Source organism: Rhyacophila brunnea, unplaced genomic scaffold (genome assembly GCF_057557595.1).
Source record: "Rhyacophila brunnea isolate RB1 unplaced genomic scaffold, BYU_Rbru_1.0 scaffold_3, whole genome shotgun sequence".
NCBI lineage: Eukaryota > Metazoa > Arthropoda > Insecta > Trichoptera > Rhyacophilidae > Rhyacophila > Rhyacophila brunnea.
In genome coordinates this window covers 34,276,536-34,296,085 of record NW_028232965.1, presented here as the reverse complement: position 1 = coordinate 34,296,085, position 19,550 = coordinate 34,276,536, and the positions used below count along the sequence as shown (strand labels likewise).

Genomic DNA, 19,550 nt, shown 5'->3' with positions numbered 1-19,550 from the left:
TTATTTATTATTAGTTATTAAGAAAATAGGATAATAAAATGTAATAGTATAAGAAACAAATATTAGAAAAATCATCGATTGATATTCTAACCCACGTTTATTGTATATAGAGAGAGTGGTTCGCCAATTAAGTTAACGACTCAAGCGATACAAGTGGATTTGGGACAGTATCATTTATTGGTAAAGTACTCAAACAGAATGCGATATACGTTGATAAAAACGTAATAAAACTATACATATTTTTCTGAGGCTATTTCAAGTTCAATCAAAATTCTCACAGTTTTTTATTCAGTCTTAGAAATGTTAAAATTAAAATTGCTACATTGGGAGGTAATTTTAAAATTTGGTCAAATCCACTGTTTGACAAAAGTGAGAAAATCCGATATTTTCATTCCTTTTTCCTAAATAGTTTTTGTTTACTACCAAGAAAACAAAGACGTTGTTTTTCTGATCAACTTCGTGATGTATGGCATCCAGCAAGATGCCTGCCTTTTCGATGACACGATTGGATTAAATGAGCGGTTCACAAGCATATTAAACCAAGTCCATTCTGGTTTTTTTTTGAGTAAGCTAAGTTCAAACATAATATTTAAGTATTTATAATTCTGTAAGGGTATAATTGCCATTCTGAAGAGTTGCTTTGAGTATATTTAAGTTGTTATGTAAAGGAAATCATACCCTTACAGAATAAGAAATTCTTAAATATTATGTTTGAACCTAGCTTACTCAAAAATAACCAGAATGGACTTGGTTTACTATGTCTGTGAAACACTCAGATATTAAATGGATTTGATTTTGTTTGAAAAGAAATCTGCTGGATTTGGCTACTATATAAAAATTAGTCCCATATTGAGTAGGTAAGTTTTTTTTAAACAATTTTGGTGGCGAGTTCTGAAAACTACATAATATCAAGCAGTCTATTAAGAGTGATCTAGGCAATATTTTTTTGGAATTGATCACATTTGAAAATTACTCATTTATTACCAATTACATTAACTGACTACGCTAAAATGATTAAAATAATTACAAAAATATTAATTACATTATTTGAAATTAAACATAACGAATTTAGCAGGCTAAATTACACTAAAATTGAGTACTTAAATACATCGAATTTTATTTCTGTAAGAAATAATCATTGGTAAAGTTCAAACAAAATAACATAATTGACTGCTTTGCTGTTTTTGTTAGTCCAAATGTGAATATTTTTTGTTACCAAAGTTAATAGTCATAGGTACCCACCATCAGCGTAGCGTGTTATTAAGTGTTAATTTTCCATGAAAAGTAGAAGATTTATTTTTAAATCTTTTGTTTTCAAAGTAGTGTTGTATCTACGGTGACCATTGTTTTATTTTATCTTAATCTGGAATCAATCATCTGGGAGCCATACAAAAATATTGAATATATTGCGGATATTTTTATTTTAGCACCAGATTTCACCAACGGATTTCATACATTATAATCATGTGAAAACGACCAAAATAGTCAATAAACTTTATTAAAATTACTAAGATGTCGAAGTGCCTAATTTAGATACTCAAATATATTTTATAATAATATTTTTAGTTGCATTATTTGTCGCACCGATTGGGATTGTGTTAAATAAAGTCTTGTAAGGTAGTTAATTGATTTTGACGTCGAGGTGAACGCTGAATAATACAATTGTTTATAGAGCGTTGGAGCGGAGCTCGGAGCAGGAGCACGGAGCAGTGGAGCAATGGGATTTTACCCGGAGCACCGAAAATTTGTAGTGCTTCACTGCTCCGGAGGTTTTTTTATTATTAATTTTCACCATAAAATTAATTTGAAGTGACAAGAGGCAGATAATAAAAAACGATTTTCTGTCGGAAATTTTGTTAAATAGGATTAATAATGAAAATAACGAATAATAAACATTATTTTTAAACTACTTATTTTTGATGAATTTTAACATATACATAATAATAATACATATTAAAACCTTTTACCTGGAGCGGAGCTGGAGCAAGTATTAGGTCCCGGAGCGGAGCAACTCAAAAAAGGGTCTGCTCCAACCCTCTGATTGTTTACTAATTCCTAGTCATTGCTACATAATAATATATAATATTATTATATAAGTTGCAATAAGGTAATTGTTATAAATTCACGCTAGTGACATAACATCAGTATTGTTATATTTATCTATGCGAGTGCCATAGACAAATAAAGCACAATAAAAATATTGTCTGAGGTTGAAAAATAAAATATTATTTGGAATTAAGGTGATTATAGAAAATATGCGTTAATAATGGTTGCTAATGTGTACCATTTAATATTAAGATTTTGAGTAAATGTGTCCGTTGGAATAAATTAATGGGTTCCGGTTATTGCTGGAGGTTTGTTAAAAGCTCCCAGCTGATGAGATCTCTCTATTTCGATACCTACCTTGTTTTTATTTTCCCGCGCGTTTTGCGAACGCAGGGCGACCCGATGCGTGAAATCACACGTTTAATCTGTATTTTGAACGCGAATTTATTAGATTTTTTTTTGTTACATGTATGGAGTTGAGTTTTATCGCGCGATAAATGTGACGTTTTCATCGTTTGTAATACGGCGAAGGCTTTACGAGGCACATTTATTCATCTGGACTGTGTATTATGTAGGTTAGATTGAAATATGTAATAATAGATACTTATTATATATATTTTTTTTGTACCTTTAATTAAATTTAGGTATTCTTCATATTTCTATAAGGTGTTGGGTCATTGACCAAAATGTTTTGAAAGTGGTGTCGGCGCCGTATGCTTTTTATTTATTGAACAGAGCACAGGAAAAACTAGTCAATTTCCAAAATACTCCGGATAAAGGGACGGTTATCGATAATTTACTTAACACACATTCTGATAATTTTATAATCATACATTTTGTTTGCTGTGGACTAGATAATCCTTCTGAGAAGGCAATGCAAATGATCTGAGAGAGTGAAGAGTCTTGACCGTACGGAAGATGACCAATTTAGGGAGAAACATGCCTTGTTCCTCAGTTATAGAAAATGACCAAGAAGAGAGATACTCTAATATACTATTGACATTGACATGCCATTGATGACAAAGTTTTTTTTATTTTTATACAATTGATCTTAACAAACCCATCTCGCTTATATCATACAAAGATATCGTTGTAATACAATTATTTATGATTTGGTTCTATTCACTATAATTTATTCTGAAGCTAGCTGTGACTTCATGAAATCACCATACGTCAATATGCAATCAAATACATTAATGGCCGAATTCAAAAACATTATTAATTTTATCGAATAAAATCATGGCATATGAACAAGATTATATGCTAACGGATCAGTTTTTTTTATATTCAGGTTGTACGCATGCTTAAAATATCATGAAAGGATAAGATAAAAAAATCGTCGTAAATTAGAATAATAATATTTTATCAATACCTACATATATTGACTATTTCGAAAGTTAAATATCACAACATATCAGCAAAGATGGCAAGCATTTATAAAAGTTTATATCACTTGCATCCAATACATAAACATTCAACTACACTAAAAATATTCTGAAATTCCACCAGTGTTTTGATACAAACATTTTATTAATTATTATACTCCCTCTTGTTGTTAGCGATTCACTCAAGACATTTGATTGTTGCTTCGAATCACATCCAAGTTAACTAAACGTAGAGATTATACCAGTATTGCCAACAATACTGTAAGAATTATAGTACCTATAGTATTATAATTTTGGTTCTGTGTAAAAATTTCAATACCTAGTGAAAAATAATATAATGTTATAGAATCCAATATAAAAAATAACTTGGTATTTTATTTTTATCTAGACATTTCATAGTTTTACCCACTTTTTGTAAAATTTGGATTTTACAATTTGGAATGGATTTAATGCAGTATTTTTTATACATGTAATAACATATAAATTACACTTCTTTATTGTATGTAAATTAGATTAAATTCAGTTCAGTAATCAGATTATTACTCTTTCAAAATGATGAGAGGTAGCAGAAACCAAACAAAAATAATATTAAGACTGGTTGATTTTGTTAAGATAGCTCGGCCACAATAGTAGCTATTTAAACTACAATGGCGGACGTTATTCATAAAATAAAACAAAAAGTTTGGTAACAAGATTTTTTAACATTCATAGTGTGGCTTAATTGTTAGCCGCAGGAAAAATATTTTGCACATTGGCGCATTGAAATATTCCACCCTAGTTGGCACCTATTTTGACGTGTATATTATCTATGTTTAATGTTGTTTATGAAAGACAAAGGTACGCATTATTTTGTGTCCATCTAAATATTGTAAATAATGATTAATTATTGTGTTTAGCTGCTTGTGTACAATAATGTATAATAATTTATATGGTCCGTCCTTTCCCAGTAAGATAGTTGTATCTAATATTTTGATTCTGAAAAAATTGACCACGATTCATGTTTAAAATGGTCAATATATGTAGTAATTTATAATAATATATTATTATTCAATTAAAACAATATCAAGGTATATCTATCTAGGCAAAATATGTACATTTAATAATTTATGGAATTGACTGTTTGAGTAAATCTAAAGTTTTGATGAAACGCTTGTGGTTTTTGACAAATGCGGGCAAAAATAGTAAATCTCAAATGTAAAGTGACGTGCAGTTCATTTTAAAATAATTATATTATAATATTTAATATTTTTTCTTCCACGTCTTTGGTATTTACGTACTTATGATAAGAATAAGAAACAAAACGATGATGAAAACGGCAGAGCGATAAATGATTTTATGTATACAATTTATTTTGAGGAAAGAATGTGGGTATTTAATATAAATAATAACTACATTTCGTTCATCTCATTTGAAAGAACGTGTTTTTTTCGACAAAAGGAAACACCCAAACGCGACAAACATTATTTAAATCTTATCTACCTTAAGCAAACGGATACAGCATATTTCATATAAAAAAATCAGAATTTTCAAGCGAGCCGTGTTCCTGCCTTTTTATTGTTTGAGGTAATAAATGTCATCTGTCAAGAGTGAGAATCTCCTTTTCTTTTTTGTTTTATTACATTTCGTGAAATCCGCTGTGTGCGCGGAGCGTCAAATTTCACCCATCACGTAGGTGTTTTAAACATTTTTTTATATTAATAAAATTGTACAGGCATGCCGAGGATTTCGGGTAATATTGCCAAAAAGTAAAGCTTACTAGTTTACTTGTGGCCATACGTCGTACCTACAGCGAATTTAATTTGGCACGTAAGATAAATATTTTGCGTTAAACTTAATTATTTCTAAACATGACATGTTGAAATCACTGTGATGAAAACAAAACGATTAAACAAGATATAATATGTGCAGAGTGCACACAAATTAAAAATACATAACATACAATTAATATTCTATGTTTGTGAGTTTTATTTTAATAAATCTTATTACTCAAATATTATACTGCCCCCGTTGAATAAATGTAGCTTAAAATCAATAATGTTGAATTTTTTTTTCTACAGAGAACTTTTTTCTACGATAAAAAAAAAAAATAGATGACTATTGCTGTTTACTTTAAGGAGTGAGAAAGATTTTTGCATAAAAAATGGCACAAGTGGTTCTGTTATAATAGAGTTTTACCTAGAAATAATTATTTTAAAGAAAAGACTGCATTTGTATAGTAATAGTGTCCAGTTAAAACTAATACGCGCACATGGAGTGGTACGGCCGCCATCTTGAAAAATGGCAGACGGTTTTTAATTTTTCAGGTATATCTTATTAACTGCTAAAAATATGGAAAAAATTCTTAAAAGTGAAATTTGAATAAATTAAAAAAAATCGCATATTATTTAATGAAAATAGTATGTGTCTTATCTGTAATGATTAACAAACTATAAATTAGGCAACAAATGTATTTTTTTGACCTTATCTAATCATAAGACAATCATATATGGGTATTCTTCTTTTTTCTTCTTTCACCCTGTCACGACCCATCATTGAGGCATAGAGCAAGCACAAGTTCACGCCACTTCCCTCGTCCCATCGCCAACTCCATGCCATTGACCGCGCGTAGATTGCTTTTGTAGCACCGATGCAGGGTGAGGGAGGGGGCAGCCACGACAACGGAAGCCTTGATGCTGTGCCACAAGGGTAAGAAGTATCGCACTCTCTGGCGGCATTCGGAACACATGTCCCAGCCATACAGGCATATCAAAATACAACATTTAATTTGAAATTTGAATTTGTTTAAGTGACGGTAATGTTAAGATACTTTTTAATTTGAACAGATTTAAACATTAGCAGCAGTAGCAATAATTATTAGAAACTAGTGCTATGCAAATGCAAAGCTTCCGGTTTTTTGAGCGGATTAATTACGGATAGAATAATTATTGTAAAAATCAATATTTCACGACATATTAATTTTAATTAAAACAAAAAATACCAGGAAATACAATTAAAAGTATAAATGAAAATTCTACATTACAACTTTGGATGTACTGGCTATGTGCACTGTTTAATGACAATATTATTTTACATAATAAATATTTGGTTATTATTATTATAAATTTAATTTGATTGATGTGCTGACAAACGTTTAATGAAGGGTGGCTAAAAAAGAAAGTAACTATAGAGTATGAAGAAAACAATCTCTAATGGAAAATTTTCTATGAGATTAACATGATGGACGGAAGATTAGAAAACTTCTCAAGCATTTATGGTTCTTTGAAGGTGTTGTTTCGGGCTCAAACTACTCCTTTGTTTAGCATTATTAATTAAGGTGGCAGATGCTAAGCAGAATCTCTGATAGGTAGATTAGTCATTAAGACCAGTGACATGCTGAGATTATCTTCAAACTACGATGAAATGGCATCAGCTGTGATGATGTCCACGCAAAACGTCTTCTTTTACCATATAGTAGTAAATTACTTGATGGAATGTTTCTTTTACACAATCAGTCTATATATTATTACATAATCGGAAACGTACATTATTTTTTGTTTCATTGATAAAACCATATTTTGAACGTCAAAACATTTTAAAAATTATAATTTACCTATTTAAAAAAAATAATATGAGGAAATGCTATGAAAAGTTGTAAATGTTGTGTTGAGAAAACCCGTGATGGTCTGTTCGCCTACTGCGACTAGCTCTACTATTGATAACATGTTGAAAGCTAATGATGCGACCATAACAGTTGTTATACCTAAAATGACCGGAAAGTTTAGGCATATCTCTCGCATAGACAAAAGAAAGTAAGAGGAATATAATTATTCTTTATTATTATACAGAGGCTTTGACTGCGCTCCGTTGTCATATTGTCATTTAAAATATAGGATATTGTACAGCTACGTGTACATGAGTCTTTCAGTAGCTTGTGCACGTATCGGGAACGTAAATGACATTGCTCGATTTTTGATCAATGAATAAAGAAGTCCGATTTGGTCGAAATTCAAATGTTTTGAAACCATTGACATATTATCTGCCTGGATCCAGGGTATATTATCAATGCGTTGATCAAACATATAATTACCAACCTTGTTAAAAGTATGTTACGGTATGGAGGTCAATATTGGAATGGTAAAGATAATTTACCCCGTTTTTTCTGAACAGTTTAATAATAGATAACAATCATCAGTTAAATAAGAATTATTATTAAAATTATATCGTATTTTGGTAGAACACCGTGAATCCATAAAACTGATTTGTATTATTATTTAATCATTTATACGTTTGTTTAATAGGCGCGCCACTGCATACAGGGTCGAATGCTAACTTCTTACTATCTACCCTTCTGAAAAGTAATAATACTTAGAAATAATTTATCGCTGCTGTTGAATAAATCATATTTAAGAAAGTTTTCAACAGTTGTTTGCTAAGTAAAATGAAATATGAAGGTTTTATAAAACGACGGCTAAAATTAGGGACAAATAATTCCGAAAATCTATTTCAAATAATAATATTCACTACCTACCAAAATACAATTGAATTTAATATAGTAATAAATTTAATCACTATTTGCAATTTCTATTTCAAAATATTTATGAGAAAGTTTAATACTTCCATTAAAATATGCAAAAACTAATTAATATGATGTCTGCATTGATAATTAATTAGTATGGTAAGTGCATAGATCATCATAACCATCATTATAATAATCAACAGAGTTGTCCCGCTACAGGATGAATTCCCCTTTCCTCCTTTTTCATCCATAGATTTTCTCCTCCTCATATTTCCGGAATTCTTAATCAATTTTTTGATCACATGCCCGATTAATAGTGCTTGGTTATCATGTAGCATTTGTCAAACTCTTAATTTATTACTCGCTGAGAGACATATGCAGTGAATTGGCATTTTCACAGTATCAAGATGCTTTTCGCATATTCTTGTCTAGTTTTTCATCAATTGATTTAGTTTATCAATGTCCATCCGTGTAAAATCCTAAATGTAGATTTTAATCCATTTTTATTAAGAAAATTCTATTTAATTTAAGATTATTTTCACCGAAAGACTAACCAAACTGTTGATTTTATCAAATTAATATACTGAGGAAGCATTTAAATAATATAAATTAACGAGAATTTTGACGTGACAGTCACTAATATTAAATCTGAAAATTTGTGTGAATTAAATATGCGTGGGAGTCTATTAATTATTACATGAAAAGTTATGATCAGTGAAAAGTAAGCAAGTTAAAATAAACACGTGAATATCTCGATAACTAATTAATTTTAACTTAATTAAATTTATATTATGTATTTATGTAGTATAGGTACACAGGCTCAGGTTAATTTAGTAGATTGTATTAAAAATGAATACTTACACAATTTTCAATAAGAAAACATATTGGTTGTGTAATATTCGTAATATATTCATTACATAATAAAAAAAATGTAATTACTCATACAAGAAAAAAGAAGAAGGCAAATTAAGATCAGAAAGAAGACACATTTATCGGTTGAAGAATCCACCAAGCTACAAGCAAAGCACAGATTTGCTTTACATAACTGTAATAAATAATCCGCATACAATGAATGCCAAAACAGAACATAGAGAAGAGGAACACATTCATATCTATTAGAATCAATTAAGCTCCCAGTTTGTAACATGGGTTATCATATAATAATTCTCGCATCTTGTTTGGTGGGTCGCAGTTTTGAATTCCGTGGCTATGTCAAAGTAAGGAATTGACCCTAACTTGTTATTGTTCGTAAAAAACTTTCTTGTCTTTTAAGACAACTATCTGAATGTTATATTGCCTATTTAAACAAACTAATAACGCTAACACTGATTATTCGTTAAATGACATACAATATCCATGTTATTTCTAAAAAAATACTATGGTGATAACATGGTATGTATGTATTTTTTTTTTAATTTAATAATTATGAGTATCAGTTTCATACGGTTCGAAAAACGTTGCTAATAATTGGTAGTTGCATACATATTTATTGTTTAATTTGTTTGGTAATCATTATTTTAAAAGACGTAGAAAACGAACTACCTTTCGAATTTAAACTCTTTTAGGTAAACATGGAAGTTCAGACCATTTAATAAGTGAATTTAACAAAAGAAAGGATTATTAAATAAGGAAAATTTATTTAATGACGTACAATACTATTATTATATTATACACATGTATGTTGATTGTTTGCTTTCAAAATTAAACTGCTAGAGAATTAACTAACTTGTTATGCATTTGACCCGCCGGTTGCTCTACTTAAAAGCTGTGAAAATAATTCACCTGTTATCTCAGCGAGCAAATTTGTGAAAAGGTAGGTAGCGAGATTTGGTTTAGAGTCGCGAACGAGAATTGAATGTAAAATGCTCTGTTTGTTAGAGACGTTGGCGGAAAATTCACTTCATAAAGAATTGCGAAATGATAATGTTATATATAATAACTGACTTTACAAATTGCAACCATTTTAAATATCTTTGGAGTTGCACAAATAAAACTTAACATAAACAAAGACAAATCTGATTTAAAATTTGTTGGAAGAAATTCATTTTATAAATAATAAACATACTTATTTTAAAATTTAAGAAAATGAGATAAGTCTGAGATATTTATAAATACATTAAGAGTTTGGTTAATGCTATATATTCTAAAACACACAAACACTAAAATAGAAGATTTTTTAGTCAGATTTTTCTTACGAAAAATAGTTTTTGGAAATTCGCAAAATATATTGGGTCCATTGTCTGAATCCAAATATACATTGAAAAAATTACACGCGGTTACAAGAGGTGTTATTAATTCTAACCCGCGAGTAAAGGCTTCAGAGACGGATATTTTGCGACTTACTATAGTATTTTATGCTTTAGATTTAAATTATCCAAGTAGTTTTTTTTTACAATCGTACTTGCTACTTGTAGATTCTAGATATCCTCGAGATTTTTGTCCATGACGGAAATATTTCTATATTTGACTCAGCTGACGGGACTTGTATCAGAAGAGTGCGGCATTTATCTATATTATTATAGGTAAATTTAAAATAACTTATATTTTAGAATAAATAATTGAATGTAAATTCAATTCGAAATAAAACGGAATTCACGTTAAGACATACATTTAAAATAAAAAAGGTTTAAAATAAAGCTTATATTATCAAAAAATATACAATTATTGATATTAATATGATTGATAATAAAGATTGTGATAGCTGGCGTTTGACTCTATGAAATATTTCGAATTGTATTAGATTTTTGATTGATGGTTACTTTTTCATAAACGGAAAAACATAAAACTTATGCCGTTAAAATGCTTGCTTCTTAATATTAAGATGTATTGTTAACAGCTGTAAGTACATTGTTTATTTATATTATTATTGTTAGTTTGAGTTTTTTTTACAAAGACTATGGATATTATTATTTGAACTATATGAAATTACAATCCACCTTCAAAAAACGTCTCCAATCGTCATGGTCTTTTTCAAGTTTATTCCGCTTACTTAGATCCAAAAATTTGTGTATATTTATAGTCAGTCTATTTATTAATTAATATTTTATCTATATTTAAACTAATTTCAAATAACTACATGGATTGGAATATATTTAGTAATTACTGTCTTCTAGTGGTAAGCGGTTAAGGATTTCCTTAATTTGTTTCAGAGGGCCATCTAAACTTATGTATATCTAATAGAGGTTTCAAAGGTCAACGTATATTATGTAAGTATATGTCATACTCGCATATAGTTAGACAGACAGCAGTCCCTTGTTAAACTAACATTTAGTACAATTACGTTTTGAAATTTCAGAGTTATACCATTTCTGGATAGTTTATCCAATTGTAAGATTTAGTCGCCCTTCTTAAAGGGTTTGAATAAGCTAGGTTGAGTAATAGTAATCCTATTATTTTAAATTCAATTATTCAGTTATTTGATTTAGGATAAAGATATGATTTTTGTTTTACTGTTCAGGTAGGTGCGTATAAAATAAAAGTATATAAAAATTGAGTATGAATTAAGTAGCGTTTAAATATTTTGATATTTTTTATCAAGTTTCGTTCGGTGTATTTTTTTTCTAATGTGTAGAGTTTTATTTCTGCGGGGCTATTCTAACATATTATTTAACTCAAAAATCAATAAAAAGGTGATAATTATGATACTATGTAATATTCAGGCAGTTAATAATTGTCCCGGGATTTTTAATACGGTCGCTCATGACTGTGTTAGCCGCGGGCTGTTAAATGTCGGTGAGTGGTATTTTATGTAGGTATGTTTTAACACATCATATATGATTGCAAATGCATCCGATTAGAATCTACAATTGGATTGTTTTATCCAATTGAAGGTTCTAATCGGATGCATTTGGAATCAAGTAAGATGCAGTGGCGTGTGTTACAAATTATTATAGATAGCCGCCTTGTATACAAAATTGTCCAGAGTGATATGCGTGTTATTTTAAATCAAGAAAAATAATGTAATTGTGTTACCGTGTTAACTAATTAGAATAACTCTGCAGATATTTTACGATTTTTTTAGACTTATTATTATAATTCATTATTGAAACATTAATTATGTATTTTACAGTTTTTGTAGTCAATATGCATATTTTCTATAATTAAATCACTATTTATCTTCATATAAAATTTCTGTAGGGTAATACGCGATTTAAATTTATCCATTCACAAAAGCTTCACTACTGACACACCAGTCATAGACAAATTTATATGTAAATAATATTAAAATTAAATTAAGTGATCAGCCTGATAATATGTGTATACGGTGGCAATTTTCTTTGACGCAAATGATGCAATCGATTCGTCAGAAGATTTAAAAAATTATCTCAAAACAGCGCAAACCAGTTATACATTTTTGTAAATTATGTCAAAATCTTTAAAAATATGCGTATTTCTCACAAATTGAGTATACAAATAATATTACCAAAGCAAAACATAATCCCTATAAGGCCTCTTATATGCTGTCGACTGGTCTCCTGCAACCATGGTTGCCAGTAACCAGAAATTCTGACTGGTTGCCGCAACCACATGCGTAAATGTTGATTTTCTTTATTATGCTTCGTGGTTACTGTCAACCTGGTTGCCAGCGACTGGTTGACAGTCCATAAGGGGCCTTACACTGAGTGGTTACTCAAACAGATTGGTACGTACTTTTACACAAAAAAATACCACTGATCTTATTAATTATGTGTTAATATTATACAATCATCTTAAATAATATTTCAAGTTACTGGATGTGATTCTACGAAAACTATACATTGTTAGTACTGCCCTTCTAAGGAAGAAGGCAGTAACTGACTCACACACTTTCGAGATAAATGACATAAAGTGTTTTTTCTCAAACTTTAGTAATGTGAATTAATAAAAAACGGTGGTAATTTTTATTAGTAGGATGTTAAAATACAAACAAAGTAATAATAAACAAGCAGTAAATGTAATGAATAGGTGCAATTATTGCCTTTTTGCTAAAAAAATGTATTATTTTAGAAGATGTCTATTTTTTCACTAAGGATTTTAACAGCATTTTAGTGATAATACTGATTTTAAAGTGAACAGAATGTATAGCTTTCAAAATTATCTAACGGATGGCATTCATAACTCAATTTCACAAATTTTGCAAGTTACTGCCTTCTTCCTAAGAAGGGCAGAGTATAAGTTGATAGCTCAGCTCAGATAGTCAGTATCTTGAACCTCCAGTCCTTATGCCCGCGACAAAGTGGACACAGGAAGCAACAATATTATTAAATTAGACAGTTTACACATTTATTAAATAACTACATTTTATTTTTAATGAACAGTTTGAATATAATGATTAATTATATTTATTGTGTAATTTATAAATATCACATTTTCTGATTCATGAAAAATCAACGCTTACAAAAATGTCACTACAAAGGAAAATAAATTTATAATGCTAAAATTGTATGTAGTTAGAATGTCTATTCTAATGGACTCTTTATGTATTCTACACAGCCTTGAGAGACTACATAAAAAGAACATTGAAAAATAATTCAATATAAAAAAATGAATGCTTCTTTCCGAGTTTTATTGTAAACGATTATTGATTAGCTACTATCCGGCTTCTACGGCCGTTTCGCCTTTTTTGCTGTTGGATACGGGGTATGGAACGAATCTAAAAATGAATCGAATTTCCACATTATATGAATCTCATTTGTAACAACGTGCTTTAACCTAATTTACGATGCCGCTAGGTATTGCCCTACTACGACAGTAACTTTTGAAACAAGAGCGGCAAAATCTTACCGCAATGGAGTATAAGTTTAAATATTTCAAAGTATACTTTGGTATATTAGACTTAAGTATATAACTCTGGAACAATTAAGTTTTGTCGTATTTTCTTGTTCGTGTACTAACTATGTATAATAAATAACTTAAAAAGAAAGTACGTTGGTACTTACTTAAAAATTATATTAAAATGAAAACTTTAGGTTACCTATCATAAATGTATATTATATTATACTTAGCTCTATATATATATATATATATATATATATATATATTTCGTAATGGATATGTGAATGATATTCTATTTGCATTAGGTACCTAATTAACGCATATGATACTTGAAGATTTTGAATTTGTACGAAATAATAAATTATAACAAGAATTATTGTTACCTACGTAATGTTTATTAAAATTATAATTGAATCGTAAATGCAAGCTTTATTGGTGAGTATTCATAGTGCATGAAAATGTCGGAATGCGTAACGGGCTCGCATAAAATGATTCAAATGAAACAATACCCACAAAACTTATATTATTTCGAATTTTATTACAATTCTTCAATTGTATTATTCTATTCAAGAAGAACAAAATTGTTTTTTATGTTTTGTTTTTGAATTACTCGATCACTGGATAAAAATAGATTCGAATTGGTTGTTAAAGTATGTGTAACTTTTTAGTTTAAATAAAAGTAAAAGTAAAAGAATTTATTCCTTTTTGATAAAACATTAGAGCGAAAAGTATTTTTTTCCATTTTCTTTATCTTTAAATACATTTATACCATATACTGCCATTTCCACTAATGGACAGCTCTTTATACAATTAAAAATTGTGTTAACTTGCAAATGCGGTAAATGTCACCAGCCAAATTGATATGGTATTTAAATAATAAAACAATGCCTGGTTTAGTAATTATATTTAATTGTTTTATGCCATTAATATTTCTATATCATAAATAATATTATGTTTGTCAAAACAAATATTTTATTTACAATAATTATTAGTATGGCAGGCATTTTTTTTGTGAATATCTCGATATAAAACTTTATTGAGATAACTGACTTTACAACTACTACCCACCCCAATTGAAGCTATTTCCTAAAACTATATTATTTTATTTATTATTAATTTAACTGGCGTTTACATGATAGAACTCCTTTATAATGATTTAAAAAATAGTTTTTTTGGGCTATAAAAAATCATCTTTAGAGCAGTCAACTGCATAGTTAATATAAGATCACAAATAACTGTGTTTCTAAAATATAACATTACATACAAAAATAGGGTTTTTGATAGTATTTTTTTGTACTTACATTCATTTTGATTATGCGAACGGAAAAAAATAAAAAAGATTTATTAACTTTTGCCAGTTTCGATGTTAATGAAAAGTATGAAATTATATAATAACTGTTGAAGGATCCATAGGTTCATAAACTGTGCAACAAGCAGTTTATTTATCTAAGTTGGTCCGTGGCTTAGCAGAGGTAATATAAACAAACAACAAGCTTTACCGGATAATATGGGTTACTTCTGAATCCCTTATTGCTGGAATAAATTCTTCGAGAGAATGCATACACAGTCAAGTTGCTTGAATAACATATATCTGTTATTGGTCACTTCAATACACAAACATACTTTACAATAGTCAGGATTATTATTTATCGCTGCATGCAAAGAATATTCAAGATGGTTTATTATCATAAAATGTATAATTCAAAAATATTTGAGAATCTTTATAAAAAAAAACATTAGGATAAACAATGAGCTTTTCTAACTGACTAAAGTGATATCAAGAGTTATAAGTCATTTTATATAATATACATAATATTATTATAGACATTGGTGAAAGACCTAACAAACGTTTGTAAAACATGTTTTTTTTTTTTAAATAACAAAAGTTTACAGTAAACGTATCGTATATTAATTTGGTGGGTTTGACAATAAATTCATTCATAGTTCCCTTTCAAGTAATTTTAATGAATCACATAACTCCAGCCCATAGGAAACGTTATTAATTTTATAATATATGATTAGTTGATGCTTGCGATGGCTAAGCGGTAACGCGTCCGTTAATTAATATGGATTTGAATGTTGTTTTTCAATGTGTGTTTGAACCCAGAGTAGCCGTTAAGTTATAGCAAGTGATTAACGTTTAATAAAATCTGTTAAGAAATCTCTTTGTGAGGCGGTCAAGATCTACATCGGAGACCAAGGAACACGTGATGGTCTATTTGCTTGCTGGGTCCAGCTGTACCATAGACGACATGTTGGAAGCTTATGACGCGGTAATAAATGTGGCCAAGGCGTGGATCGAAAAGGTTCAGGCCCATCTTACGCCCGGATACGACAAAGGAACAAAATTATACTTTATATTTAACTAGTATGTTCTTCAACCAAATAAGCAATATTAACTTCATATACTAAAAAATAGTATTATATAGGTACCTAATATATATTATAAAGAATATTAACTAAGATATTACGTTGTATGGTTGAGTGATAAAATAATAATGGGAGTGTACATTAGAATGTTTTATATTGTGTGTATCGGGCGAATAGCTTGGTTTTAGTAATTGTGGCTTCCAAGGGCCACCGGTAGATCATGGTAATGTTTAGTTAGGCCGAACTCAACCGATATTCTCCACAATAGAAAACACAAGCGACAAGAAAACAATGTTTACGAAACACACGAAAGATTTGCATAACTTAGCATGTAATATTTTTCTGGAACCACCCGAGTCGGCGGGGATTTCCTTGTCTATTGAGATATACGAGTGTAGATCTATCTGCCTGCGTCGAAATGTGATATTTTTCAATTCGATGTGTTCTATCATGAGTATTATTGCACTGGCTCCAGGATGGTGCATTTCATACTGCATACCGAATGATACATTGTAGATGTTATTTTACAGTACTCTGTAATACTGTCGTTGAATTTATATTCCTTCTGCGGCTTACTTTGGATATAAAGTATAGAAATAAAAGTTATATTATCTTGTAAGTGAAGAACTATTATACTAAAAATATATTATATACTATGTCTGGCATCGTGATTTTGACATAATCATTTTTATACACCACGTTGTGCTATTCTCAGTTTTTTAAACTCTTAGTAGCGTGACGTAACATGGAAATGTGCATGTTGGCATATCACGCAAAGATCACAAAACAAAAAATAATCATTAGGAAGGCAGAAAAAAGTAACAATATGGTAGTGGTAATTAACTTGATGAAATAACAATGGACTAGACATTTTGCTCGACGAGAAGAAAGAGTTACTAAGCGGTACTTGATGACCATCCTATAGCCAGCTGGATCAGTGAACTCATCACGCTCGGTGGATGTGGGATATCTAAGAACTTAGGACCAAAAAGAAGAAAGGAGCTAGACAATACTTCCATTCAGAATTGTAGACAACTAAATTTTTTGCGAATTTGACTTTTTCTTCAGATCCTTACTGCATTTGAGTACAATTCGTATACATTTTGGTATCATAGTAAGAAGATATAGATTTTTTGATTTTGACGAATTTTATGTGTTTATATCTCAATATTCATGAAATGTTTCATTAAACGTGAAAAAAGTATATTTTTAATGTCTCACTTAAAATATATATAAATATAACTTATTTCGCATAGTTTATTATATAATACTTTTTAAAGATCAAAATATCATGTCCGAGAAAAAAACGAAAACCTAATTAATAAAGTTACTCATTATCAAATGATTACTTCATTAATAATATTCATATTATAATAAATTAATATTACTTTTTCACATATTATGTTGTATTCAATACACTTTAAATAAATTCGATTTTACATATTTATTGTCAGGTACCTAATGGAGAATAATTTATAATACAGTCATAACATTTATAAAACATATACTTATATGACTTTTTTCATGAATTATCATAAAACTTTTTGTTTGATGTATAGCAGTGGTAGACAAGCTATTTGAAAGAAGGATCAACATAGCCATTATTTAATTTTTCACGGGACCGCAGTGGGTAAAAGCATTGAAAAATAATGATATAATATATACTAGCCGAGTTATCATTTTAATATTTTAAATTTATTAGTTATATATTATCAGCTACTCCAGTCACTCTTCACTCTGCATTACGTACATATGTATTTGCACGATAGAACTTAGTATATAGGAAATAAGAATTTTGTCGTATTCAATGACAAATTTGGTGTTGAAATACGTGTTGTTTTAGGCCGCAATAATTAATGCCATTTTGGGCAGCAGTTTGTGCATCACTGATCTATAGCATCCTACCCAATATGAAATATATATATTATAACATCTCCTTGTAATTATTTTTTCGTTTTAAATTTATGTTTAATTAGTATGATCATTATCTATGCTTTTATCATTTTGTTAGGCTATAATGTTATACGGATTACTCATGAATGTTATAAAACGTTTGTTTTGCATATACATAACACTTTTCTAGATCAATATTTAAAATAAATCAGATTATTTTAGTCAGCTTTATGAAGTATGGTCTTATTTATAATATACTTAATAAATAAATAAAATAACAATTTTCATTCCAAATTGAAGCATATTCTCATTCGCAGAGTAGAATCTATCTCAACAGATATTTTTTATGAGAAATATTTAGACATTCTCTTAATTAATTGGTTCATAGTTCTAGATCTACATACTTATACCAAAACACGTATATTTAAGCCAGCCATATGATTCACACCCGCGACTTATGCCTTTTTATAGGGGCGTTATGCCATTATTACCCTTCGGAAATATCAATAATTAACACATAATAATTCATAATTATACATGTATTTCATTGGTGTATCAAATAAAGGTAAATATAAAAACATTATTATTTAAAATTATTCATTATTATATAAGTTAATATAATTATATACCTAGATATACAAATATTTTACATTTGAGGAGGCCAGGGATCGAGTTGAGCTGTAGCGTCATCGATCATATATATAAATATTTAATTTTTACTAAATACAGTTTACAAAGGCAAACAAACTTTTTTTTCTTTTTTGTGATATTTAATATAAAAATAATAATAAAGTACAATGTTTTTTAAAGTAGTATTAATCTTAATCTCAATCCATGTAAAATATTATTAATCCAGTTTAATACGACATTTATATAATAAAATGAATTCTTACCTTGTGCAATTACTGCTAAAAGAATAGAGACCCATTTCACACAATTCATTCTGGTATCATTGAAACTTAACACTATATAAACATTATATCTTTATTTACTAGTTTTAGACAAATAACTTAAATGTCATCGAGTCTTATTAATTTTCAGTCAATTATCTTATTTTTTATGTAAATCAAAAATAGTTTTTGAGACTTGATTTCTAGTAATTAATTAAAATATAAAAAAAGTTTTTAATCACATAAATTAAAATTATTTTAAATAACGTAATTAATATATTTGATTATTTATATTTTAAGAAGTGCTTTTTTTTACCACCAAACTGTTTTCAACAATATCTTCTGTTGTCACTTTTTTATAAATGTTATTGTAGTAGATAATTGTTATATAGTAGACGCATGAGCTTGTCTACATCGTAGCAGTATCTACGGCGTAGATGCGAGTCTACGCGTGGACTTGCCACTACGGCTGGCGCGTAACTGACCAGATTCCGACATAAGCCCCGTAAAGATATATAGAACATTTGTAGGAGTTGCGCACTGAAGTAGCACTTGGCGGCGCTGGAGTGTTTTATTGCGGAAACTATGGCAACAGGCGGAAGGTTTAACGGCACTTTTTCCAGTTAGTCTGTTCGTTTTTCACGGCAACTTTCTTACAAATCTCGAGGCTTGATTACGAGTGAAACCGCTCGGTTTATGGCCGGGAAAGATTAAATT

General features: G+C 29.2%; 1 protein-coding gene across 1 annotated transcript in view; it reads right to left on the bottom strand.

The window, feature by feature from the left end:
* The window catches only part of LOC147068247 (uncharacterized), a 38,882-nt gene extending 19,641 nt beyond the window's left edge, over positions 1–19,241 (bottom strand). Inside the window, exon 1 of the mRNA XM_085952695.1 lies at positions 18,837–19,241. Coding sequence (XP_085808821.1) covers positions 18,837–18,885 — 49 coding nt within the window. The 5' untranslated portion in view covers positions 18,886–19,241. The remainder of the gene's footprint in view (positions 1–18,836) is intronic.
* Positions 19,242–19,550: the final 309 nt, after the last annotated feature.